This window comes from Mesoplodon bidens (assembly GCF_964165515.1).
Source record: "Mesoplodon bidens genome assembly, chromosome: 6".
Taxonomy (NCBI): Eukaryota; Metazoa; Chordata; class Mammalia; order Artiodactyla; family Ziphiidae; genus Mesoplodon; species Mesoplodon bidens.
The window spans coordinates 106,428,664-106,440,774 of NC_138162.1; the positions used below are offsets into that span (position 1 = coordinate 106,428,664).

Consider the following 12,111-nt stretch of genomic DNA (forward strand, 5'->3'; position numbering starts at 1 on the left):
GAACAATAGTGGAAATGTCCCAGATGTTTCTATACTGTTTGGGTGTTTATGGCAAAATAGAAGCCTTTTTGACTGTGGATGCCCTGGGTCAACCTGTGGGTGTGCTCACCAGGGGCTCTTCCACAGCCTGGCCAGGTCCCCTCTCCAAGAAAGAGAGAGAGATTTCACGTCTGAGAATTTGGGTTTGCTTGCCTGCATCTTCGTGTGTCTGTTTCACCCCTTTTAGGAGAGCCATGTGAATTCATCACAGGGTCAGGGAAGTAAAAACCTCTGAGATGTGTCCAAGGTTACTCAAGACACGCATGTGCATATTTAAAAGTGCTGCATTCAGGGCTTCCCTGGTGGCGCAGTGGTTGGGAGTCCACCTGCCGATGCAGGGGACACGGGTTCGTGCCCCGGTCTGGGAGGATCCCACATGCCGTGGAGCGGCTGGGCCCGTGGGCCATGGCCGCTGGGCCTGCGCGTCCGGAGCCTGTGCTCCACAACGGGAGAGGCCACAGCGGTGAGAGGCCCGCGTACCGCAAAAAAAAAAAACCAAACCAAACAAAACAAAAAAGTGCTGCCTTCTTTTCCTTCAGTCCACGCAGGAGCACCTGCAGTGTGATGAAATGGGAAGAAACCCAGGCTCTGGAAGTCACCCGCTGGGGTTTGAATCAACCCAGCTATGTCCTCTCTCAGCTTTACAAACTCCCTCAAATTATTTGAAATTGTCTTGAGCTTTCATGTCTTCACCTTTCAAAATGGGGACCGTCCCTACCATGCAAGCTGCCTTGGGGTTCATGTGAGACCGAATACGTGATGTAAGTCCTCACGAGATGTGCCTTTCTTGTCTCTGCTGGGCCTGGGTAAGATCTGGAACTCTCCACGAGCATGATTGATGTTCCTTTTTTTTTTTTTTTTTAAAGATAATTTGGAAGGTGCGTGCAGGTTAGTTCTGCACACAACTGTCCCTTTCCGAAAGGTGGCCTCTTATATAATTATGTATGACTAGAGACGAAGTGTTAATAAGACCTGGAGGGGGGGGCTTCCCTGCCAGTCCAGTGGTTAGGACTTCATGCTTCCAGTGCAGGGGGTGTGGGTTCGATCCCTGGTTGGGGAACTAAGATTCCGCATGCCACGCAGCTCGGCCCAAAGAAAAAAAAAAGACTTGGAGGGGGTTTTAAGTGGCAAGAAAAGAGCAGGAAGGGACAGTCTGCAGGGCTGACGTGGTGCCTGGAGCAGCTTCTGAGACGTTGCTGGGCAGACTGGCTGGAGGGGGTTCGTGGGCTTCACCCTGCTTTCCAGGCTGCTGTTAAAACAGAAGGACATAAACTAGGTCACCAAAGAAATAAACCTGAAGCCTGTCCTTTCCGAGCTGTAGGGATGAGTTGTGAGCCTGGTCTTTGGTCAGAGGCTGGGGGCATCGGATACACCGGTGCCCAAATATCTTCCCCCTTTTTTTTTTTTTGCGGTACACAGGCCTCACACTGTTGTGGCCTCTCCCGTTGTGGAGCACAGGCTCCGGACGCGCAGGCTCAGCGGCCATGGCTCACGGGCCCAGCCGCTACGTGGCATGCGGGATCTTCCCGGACCAGGGCACGAACCCGTGTCCCCTGCATTGGCGGGCGGACTCTCAACCACTGCGCCACCAGGGAAGCCCCCAAATATCTTCCCTTTTTTAACGTAACATTTTCCCATAGGATTCCCTTTCCACATCCATGGAAATCCTAGATCTCTCCCGCCTGAGTACAAAGGATTCCAGGTAATGTTGTGAATAGTAGGTCACAGGGGACACTGGACAGTTCATCTCCTTGGGAAACTATTAGGTCAGAAAGAGTTACATTTGACAAAAGATCCTAAGGAATGTCTGTCCTGAAGTCAAAGAGGAAAACTGCAAAGAAATGCCTTAGGATTACCTTAAACGTAGGAGAGATGAGGGGCAGGGCATAAAAAAGGAAACAATTGGTCTTTATCTTCCTTAATAAGAACTGTGAAGTATTGAAGTAACCCCCAAATTGTCACAACCTTTGTGGATGTTGGTTTATGGGATTTTTTTTTTTAATCCTTTTTTTTCCTCTCTCTCTGTCCTGGTGACCTGTCTTGCTTTGAGATTTTTTTTTTTCAAGAACTGTTTTCATTCAACATATATTAAGCTCTTACTGAATGCCAGGCACCTTCCTACACCCCCAGGCTGTGGCGATCCAGTGTGTTCTAAGGGAACAGCCCAGGGATATAAGGACTGCGATGTGCTGTTGGATTGGCAGGAGAGTGGGGTTAGAGGAAAGGGAAACCCTAAATCAGGCTCCTGGGCCATGGGTTCCCTCCCCCTCCTCTACCGTCATGCCTCGATTCCAGAATTACAGTCATTTTCCCCTGTTAGAGAGACCCCTTAAAAACAACTGCCACCCTCAGATCCCTAAGACAAAACCAGCGATAAAGCAGGATCTGAGATAACAATCTCTCTTTGCTAACTCTTCCCAAGCTTCAAGGGTCCTGCCCCTCTGCTTGCCCCCAGATCGTGGGGTGATTTCTTGTTTTAAAATTAAGATATAACTGGGACTTCCCTGGCGGTTCAGTGGTTAAGACTCCGCACTTCCACTGCAGGGGGCACGGGTTCGATCCCTGGTCAGGGAAGTAAGATCCCGCAAGCCACACGGCGCAGCCAAAAAAAAAAAAAAAAAAAAAAATTAAGACATAACTTACATACAGTTAAGGGCACAAATCTTAGTGTACAGGTGGATGCACTTTTACAGTAGTGTCTACCCATGTCACCACCTCTCAGATCCACAGGCTACTCCCAGCCCCACAGAAGTTTCCCTCGTGTCCATGCTGTCATTTTATAAAAGGTCTTTAGAAGGGCCTCCAATATGTACTTCCCTTCCTCTCACTTCTCAGCTATAATGAAAAGGGGAGAAAAACCCCACCATCAACACAGAACAAGACTGTGATGGGTGTACCTTTGGGCAGGTCAATTTGTAGTCAGTCCCTGGACCTCAGTTTCCTCATGAAATCATATATATTTGAGGTTACATGATTTTTAGAATCCTTTCAGCCCTAGCTTTTATTCTAAGTGAATGAAAAAGAGAGTCAGAATAAAACTAAGTTTCTCTTCAAAGGCTTTTAGGTCCATACTCCATGACTAAGTCGGATTGTGAAATTAAATTGGAAAAGGTAAGTTGCTCTTTGGGTGGGTTGAGAGTGGAAACATCCGTTCTAATCTACAAAAGGAAAAAGGTTTCCTTTCAAGTTGATGACTTCAGGCTGATTCCTACAATCCAGCCTAAGGCTCGTCTCCTTTATATGCTGCCCAGATTCATCCAGTAGCGAAATTTTGTGAGTTGTTCACCCAAACTTTGTCAAAAGCTCCGTTGCCTTGATTTTGTAAAACTAGTCGGGTTTCAAACATGAACAGTTAAGCTGTGCATTGAAGTAGAAAACTTTTGTTCACATTTGCTGTTATTTATTTTTTAAATTAAAAATGGAACTGTATTTTAAAGTTTATTGTGTATTTAGTTGATTCTTACCCTTGTATTAATGAAATGAACTCATTCCCGGACTTTTCCTTATTGACACGTCACACCCACCGTCTCTTCTGGTCTCATTTCATTACTGGTCCTGTTTGTTTAAACTTGTTCTGTGGGATCATGGAGTCATCTTTGCCTGGAAGCAATGAAAACCGCAAACTATTTGGTTTTTACTTCACCTCCACCCACACCCCATTCATCCCTTGGCATCTGAGTTGAGTTTCCAACAATGTATTTAATACGATTTAGTATTAAATAAGCAAGTATAAACTAAGGCCTGTTTCTTCACTCATTCACCACAGATAATTAGGCAGAGGTAAAGGGAGATAAAGAGGTTAAAAGGTGTGTCAACTGACGTACATTGAAAGGATGGGAATGGATTTTAGATCAGAATTTCCAAGGGAAGGGAGTGGGACCCAGGCATTAGTATTTCTTTTCGATCTCTCCCTGTTATCCCAATGTCAGGCCAAGGTTGAGAGCCATTGCCTTAGAGGAAATAACAGCTTTAGCAAATCAGTGTTCAAGGTGCTTTTCTTAAACTCCCTGCTGGTGGTGAGTCACACTGGAAAGGGGGCAGCTTCACTCCGGTTAGAATAGCACCACTGTCTTAAGTCCTGGGTGGGTGCATAGATTTTTTTTTTTATTTTAAAGGACGCGTCCTAGTACTTTAAAACATGTGCAATTTATTGCCTTTCAGAGCAATGATGCTCCACTGTCTGTGTACATAAGAATCACCAGAACGCTTATTAAAAATGCAGATGGCTTGGACCCCAGAGACTCTGAGTCAAATAAACCTTGGGAATCTTTTTGAATCTAGGGTCCCCATTGAGAAATACTACTTTAGAGCATCTTCCACTGTCAAGGTGTGTACGTGCTGTTATCTGGTGCAGTGATTCTTAGCTTTTTTTCCAGTCACCTTGAGGATACTACAACTTCTAAAACTTTTGCTCAAAATGGTCTATCTTCAAGCCGTTCTTTCTGTTACTTGATCATTTAAAGCGATGTATGTTTGAGAACTCGTCTCATTACAATGTATCATTTGGTATGTTTCCCCATCCTTTATTTTGAAAGGCTGCAGACTTTTTCTGAAGCTATGTTTCCCCATTTTTTATTTTGAAAGGTTTCGGACTACTTAGAAGTTATTCAGATTCAGGAAAGTGTTTATAATTTTAATAAAGCGGTCATTTTCTCTCCTTCCCCTTAGTCACTTGAGCCATTTGAGAATCAGATACTCAGCATGTTCATCCCAAGCCTCTAACTTCAGCATCGGGGAGCTGGATGAGCATCATCTTTACATCCCAGTCAGAGAGGCCCACACCTACCTCTGAAGAAATTGTCCCAAAGACATGCTCTGGTGAAGGAAAACTGATGTTCCCAACAGGATGTATTAAATAAATGGGTGTGTGGCCTTCCTCTTGTAACGTGTTAACTACCACAAAGATTTTGTTTGTTTGTTTGTTTTTGCGATATGTGGGCCTCTCACTGTTGTGGCCTCTCCCTCTGCGGAGCACAGGCTCCGGACGCGCAGGCTTAGCGGCCATGGCTCACGGGCCCAGGCGCTCCGCGGCATGTGGGATCTTCCCGGACCGGGGCACGAACCCATGTCCCCTGCATCGGCAGGCGGACTCTCAACCACTGCGCCATCAGGGAAGCCCCCGAAGATTGTTTTTATAAAAACAAAAATAGTTCCTGAGTGATTGGCGACTTTAAGCCCCTTATTCTGCCTTGTAAGTATTGATTAATGAAATAATGCTGGTTTGCCTTTTGTTCCATAAAGAAACATAAGGTAGATTGTAAACCACATCACTGCCTAATTTTATTAAAAGGGAATTGAGGTAGTTCTTTGATTCAGTTTTAGAGATTCCTCAATAGGAGATGCTTGGGAAATCTGCTGTCGTATGGTAGTAAATATATGTTTTAAAAAGAAGGGTTTTCTCCCCTGTGGAATGTTTTCTGACCCCTGTTCAAATTCCTTAGCACAAGTCCTGCCCTTTTTTGAAGGCGTGGAAGAAGGCTCCATCTGTCTGATTAAAAGAGGAAAAAAGGCTTAGACCTTTGCCGTGCAAATAGAGGCACAATTTGTTGCTGTGACCTCAGGCAAGTTATCTGAAATTTGGGTTTTTCAAAGGGCCTCATAGCCACTGGGGAATTATGAGACTAAATGAGAAAGCTAGTGTCATAGTGTCTGGGACCTCATGGAGAAATGGTCGCCAGGAAAACTAAGTTGACACATGAGCCCCAGTAACCAAATAACTGGGCTTCCAAGTCCAAGCTCACTGGCTGCTCATCATGGTGCCCTACAGGAGCACGCACCTTGGAACCCAGCAGAACCAGGTGGGTCTCGTAAACCCTCGGAGCTCTGGTTTCCTCATTTTAAAGGGAAGACAGTATCTACTTTCCAAGGCCGATCGATACAAGCGTTCATGAAAATATTTATGCATCTGTCTAGCCCATTCTGGAGAATGAGCGGTGGCCATGCTGTTTGACCAGGGGACACGGGGACGCCTGAATCCTGTCTTCAACTGGCTGCAATCCATATGTTTCTTAAGAGAGATACCAAAAAGCTCAGACAGGTGAATGCTATTACTTTTAGGCCTTGGTCCAAACCTCAGTGTGCACCGCTCGCTCTGATGACCTTGGAAGGACCACGTGGAGCCGGAAGGAGCATTGGACGAGGCCTCCTCTCCCCAAGGCCTCTCTCAGGTGCCGGTTGACTTTCAAACAGATTAGAGACAATCTGGCGGCGAAGCTTTGGCCATGGCCCCATCTTGCTTCTGTAGGGTATGGTCAGAGAGAAAGCTACCACCCCATAGAAAGCTGGACTGAGTCAGTATTGGCCAGGGACCAATTATCCTGTGGGTTCAGGGTGCAGGTTGGTGGTGGTGGAAGTGAGCCATGAGATTCCTTTAGTCCACAATAACGGTACCTTTGTGTTATCTCTCCTGTCCTCTGCACCCTGTCGACACACTTGGGGGACCCCCTTTGGGGGCTTACAGTGTCCCACCCCGACCAGAGTTCTGAGTTAGAGAAAGACTTCACATTTATGCCACTTTATTCCCAACACGGCACTTCATCATGTGCAACCTGGCATAAGAATTTCTGAAATTCACACAATTTACAGACATTAAATGGGTCACAGATTTCAAAGTCAGAATTACACTTGTGTTGTCAGTTTCTCTGGTCCAGTGGATTTATATCTTCTGCCCAGTTTCCTCTTCGATCAGACGTTCCTGAAAAATATGTGAGTAGCAAATATATCAAGGTTAATTTTTCTGAGCTGAGTTTCATTATGTTTGAACATTTTAATGTCTAAAATATTGATATAGAAAGAATAGATCCATTTGTTTTTGCACACTAGAAGGTGCTAGAGAGCTAGATCATGTCTTTATAAGTCGTTTAATAAGCATAATATCTGCATTAATAGTTTAAAGGTAGGATGTGAGGACAGAGGTGAAAGAAAGGTCTGATCCTTTTGTCTGTGGGTTTGTTTTTTTTTTTAATGGCTGTGTCGGGTCTTTGTTGTGGTATATGAGATCTAAGTTGCAGCGCGTGGGCTTCTCTCTAGTTGTGGTGTGTGGGTTTTCTCTCTCTAGTTGTGGCGTGCAGGCTCCAGAGCACGTGGGCTCTGTAGTTTGCGGCACGCGGGCTCTAGTTGAGGCGAGCGAGCTCAATAGCTGTGACACACGGGCTTAGTTGCCCTGAGGCATGTGGGATCTTAGTTCCCCAACCAGGGATTGAACCCATGTCCCCTGCATTGTAAGTCAGATTCTTTACCACTGGAACACCAGGGGAGTCCCCATCCATCTGTTATGAATCCAGTCTTTGCCTCAATTCTGTCTTTCTAATGTCATGTTTGGATAATTTCACTGCTTGCTATTAGTTTTATCATGAGGTAAACAGGATTAGAAAAAGAAAGGAAGTAAATATGTCTGTCCACTTTTTCTCTGTCCTATGGGTGTAGAAATTGAAGTCAGTGGAGAAAATAAAAACTATTGCTCATCTTCATATATGACGTATTCAGGCTTTTTCTGCTCCTGGGCATAGCTGAAAATTAACTGTAATGCCTTCTAACTGCTGTAAATAAGTGGACCATGGAGCTCAGAGAACGTCAGAATTGAATTCAGGTTTCAATTTCTATATTCAATTCTCTTTATACGTTTTTAAATTTTTATTTATTTATTTATTTATTTATTTGCGGTACGCGGGCCTCTCACTGCTGTGGCCTCTCCCGTTGCGGAGCACAGGCTCCGGACGCGCAGGCTCAGCGGCCATGGCCCACGGGCCAGCCGCTCCGCGGCATGTGGGATCCTCCCAGACCGGGCCACGAACCCGCGTCCCCTGCATCGGCAGGCGGACTCCCAACCACTGCGCCACCAGGGAAGCCCTTTATACGTTTTTTTAAATCAAAATCCTACATTGGCTTAGTGGAGTTCCATTTTGGGTGGGAATTTGGAAAATTAGTATTGTCCAATCAGAAAACTGGAAGTCAAATCTGTGGCTCTGAATTATAAATTTACTAGTTTGGGAGTTTTTATTCCAAAGAGAAAGAAAATTCATTAGAGCACCATTTTTGATATATACATTTCCCAGGGAGAACCTTGTTATACCAAGAACTGTTGAAGAATCCAGTGGAGAGGTGTGGATTAGCCTAGAGAAGAATAGTCTAGAGAGTTTGATGAACATACTTGAAGAACTGACATGTAGCAGTGGGAAGAAACTTGTTTTGTCAGTCATCCCATAGGCTAGAGCTGAGATTAGTAGATAAAGATTGCAAAGAGATTTCAATGTACGAAAGAAAGAAAAAGCGTTCCAATCATTAGTCCTGTCTAACCACTGAAAAGGGGTGTTATGGAATGGCAAGGGCCCAGTACAGGAGGAATTCAGTCCGTCAGGAAGGTCAGCCCTGCCGTAGCTAGAGATGCTTGTCCTAAGTGGATGACCAAAGCGGTGGTACCCAGGGCCCATCCATCTCTAAAGCTCCATGTTATTAATGCTGTAACTCACCAGAGCTCCTTTCAGGTCCCTGAGTGGAGAACGGTGCTGGTGAATGGTGCACTCAAAGCGCTGAGGTTCTGCTGGTTGGTCAACCTCTTTGGCTATCTGCAAAAACAAGAATGTGATTCTTGGAGATGGAGATACAGAAGTGAAATGGTATTTTCCATTTCCACCAAAAGCTGTGTGTGGGAAGTGAAGTCAAGGGGGTTGTGGGACTGAGAAAGCTGAGAATTGGGAGGGAGACTTTAAAAGGTCATAGAAATGCTGTCAGACACTCTAAAGATTGGTGTGCAGTTCTGGAGGAAATGGGCCATAATAAGGAGAGAGGATATTTTTATCCCTACAGTTGATGAGAATGAAGCACTTCAAGCCTTGTGACGGGATGGTATACAAAAAAAATACAAGAGCTTATAGTTATGACTGAGGTTGATCTTATTTTCTAGTTTTTACTAAATATGTCCTAGCTAGAAGAGAGTTGCTTCACATATGGTCTGTGGAGAGGGAATGTCAGATTCTGGGCTTCTTTGTTTCATATTATATTATCTTTATTATTTCTCCAAAATGAGATATTTCTTTTCAGTGAAAACTAAATGGTTTTAAGTTTCTCTAGCTATGTTTCCCATTCTCACCTCTATACTGAGTGTCCAGCCCTGAATCGTTCATCCTTTAGGGCCTGGTTCGTTTCCCATTAACTTAAAAAACAATAACAACTGTCTTTCATTAATCCACTAACATTTTTTTGGATTAAGCAGCCAAGATATATGGCTTCGCTCATGTGATCCTCACATGGCCCCAAGAAGTCACATTTTATAGATTAAAAAACCCAAGTACCTGTGTCAGTTCTGGTACTAGAACTGAAAACTAGTTTCTATGGAATCAAATCCAGCATATTTTCCAGAATGTATTTTGTCTCCTTGAGCTTGCTAACTCCTCTCCTCTAGGGGCCTCCAACTTCTTTGCCTGAGTGCCCATATCATTAAAAAGAAATTGTAGGGACTTCCCTGGTGACGCAGTGGTTGAGAATCCGCCTGCCAATGCAGGGGACACGGGTTCGAGCCCTGGTCTGGGAAGATCCCACATGCCGCGGAGCAACTAAGCCCGTGCGCCACAACTACTGAGCCCATGCGCCACAACTACTGAAGCCCGCACGCCTAGAGCAAGTGCTCCTCAACAAGAAAAGCCACCACAACTGGAAGCCCACGCACCGCAACGACCGCTCGCTGCCACTAGAGAAAGCCCGCACGCAGCAACGAAGACCCAACGCGGACAAAAATAAATAAAATTAAATCTTAAAAAAAAAATTTGTAGAGCACGCACCCTTGATAAGGATACTTATTTATGTTATAAAAATATACTGCTGACCTAATATCACAGATATTTTTAAAACATGAAATTACAAAAAAAAAAATAGGCAGAGTTCTAAGATTTTCTTTCCAAATCCCAAAGAATCATCTTGTACTAGAGACCTTGGCTCCATCCACTTGTTTCTAATTCCTTTGGCAAATCTATATCCTCAGAGTCCGACACACCCCTTTGCGCTTGTTCGTCTAGGGATTATTCCTGCTCTCTGTCCCATTAGTCTCTGTCTGAATTGAAAACAGGAATGGGACTTGACTTTGGAAGCGCCTTATCTCCCCCGGAATACCTAGGTTGGAGCCAAGACTCGGTAGCACTGTTGGACGCACACAGGATGCTGGCATCGTTCAGTTGGATCACGTAAGCCATGTCTCATTTTGAAGCTGAGAGACACTTACCTCTTGGAAAGAATCAAGCACATTTTCAGCATTTCTCTTTCCTCCAGGGCGCAACCCGTAGGACCAGTGCTGGCTGGAGCAGCCCACCACACAGAGAGTCAGCAGAATAAGTCCAGCTAGAAGTTTTGGACTCGGCTCCATTCTAAGGAACATCAGTGCGACAATAAAAATAGACCCAGACTGGGTTGAGCAAAGACTTCTTTGGTGAAAAGCCTAACACTGGTGTCACTAACCCGGCAGAAGACGGAAGTGGGAGTCATCTGTGGTTTTCACATGCAGGTACTTGCTTGCCTTGAGTTTCCTAGCCACTGGAGACAAAATCACTCCTTTAAACTCACATGTCGAGTGCTTTTTAGAACTAAACTATTTTAATGTGTATTATTTATTTGGTTATCCAAACCTCAGGATTCCTCCTTTATCAAAGTCACTTTTTGTCTTCATATTCCCCAGCCCCACCCCATGGTTGGTTTTCAGTCCTGAGATAAAGAGAATCGGGCCATCTGCTCTGAAAAGGGGCTCCTACTAGGAGTCTCTGGCTAATATAAGTTGCTTGACATTAAATGGCTACCCTATGGTGCTAATTACATTTTGCCGAGTATATGTCCTCTGGTCTGACACACATTGCCGCTGGCTGGACCATCTGTGAGTGTGAGAGAGGAGTCCACGCTTTTCAAAGCACGGAGTTCCACACCAGCTGCCTCCGTGGCCAAGGCAGCCTTGAATTATTGAATTACATGTGGAATTCTCACAAAGGAATTTTCACTGGTGGGGAAGAGGCCAAAGACAAAATCAAATATTGGTTGATGAGCTGCTGCGATTCCCCAAAGTCTGGATCTCTGTGGCTGGAGGTGACAAGGATCAGGAAGGCCAAGGTTTCTTTAGACACCATACCTGGCCTTAGCTCTTATAAAGTGCCCTATAGACAGACAATAGCATGCAGTCTACAAACAGTGCTAGAAATACAAAGCAGTTTACCTGTTTCAGAGCAAAGAGTTCCCCCAAATCCCAAGCTTCCTTTGGAGTGTGTTGAACCTGACTTTTCATTTTTCTAGCTTCCTTTTTATATGAAACTTTTCCAGAACACTGAAATCTTCCCTGCTGGTTAATTGCACAGCACGTGGACCTTTTTTTTTTTAATAGTAAATATTTTTTAAGTCTCACATAAAGCCCTTAATGCTGTATGTAATTGGAACACCCACTGGTGTATCTGTTAAATTTACTTAAACCTTGGCCATTAAAACCTCAGCTAAGACTACTATAGCTGAGGCCACAATTCAAAGCAATTAAAATCTAGCTAGGTAGGATCCCCTTGAGGAAACTGACAGACCTATCAAGAGTTCAAGGAAAATAGCTGTCTTAGAATGTCATGTTAAATGCACACATAAAAACTTTCACAGAGGAGGCCATGCAATAATTGTAGAGGTTGAGTCAGGATGCCTGAGATCTGGTCTCAGCTCTTAGATTCCTCGTGTGTTAAAAGGAGCTGATTTATAGGCAGTAAGTGATTATTGGTACTCTTCCAAGCCCATATAGGATCTCTAAAGTAGATGGTGTAAGTTTGAAAATTCCCCAGTCTGCTACCCTCCAGGTTTCCTCCTTGACTTATTTTTTATTTATTTAATTTATTTAGTTTTTGAAATTGAAGTACAGTTGAGTTACAATGTTCTGTTAGTTTCAGGTGTACAGCAAAGTGATTCACACACACACACACACACACACACACACACATATATGTGTAACTTCTTTTTCAGATCTTTTCCCTTATAGGCTATTACAAGATATTGAGTATAGTTCCCTGTTCTATTCAGTAGGACCTTGTTGTTTATCTATTTTATATATAGTAGTGTGTATCTGCTAAT

General features: G+C 44.3%; 1 protein-coding gene across 1 annotated transcript; it reads right to left on the reverse strand.

Annotated features, from left to right (window-relative positions):
* Nucleotides 1-1,159: 1,159 nt before the first annotated feature.
* On the reverse strand, nt 1,160-10,525 carry GNRH1 (gonadotropin releasing hormone 1; the record flags this gene model as incomplete). The annotated part of the gene is made up of 3 exons (XM_081237942.1): nt 10,253-10,525; nt 8,508-8,603; nt 1,160-1,288 (listed from the first exon to the last, which is right to left on the reverse strand). The coding sequence occupies exons 1-3, from the start codon at nt 10,403-10,405 to the stop codon at nt 1,160-1,162; spliced, it is 378 nt and encodes a 125-aa protein (XP_081094068.1). The 5' UTR covers nt 10,406-10,525.
* Nucleotides 10,526-12,111: the final 1,586 nt, after the last annotated feature.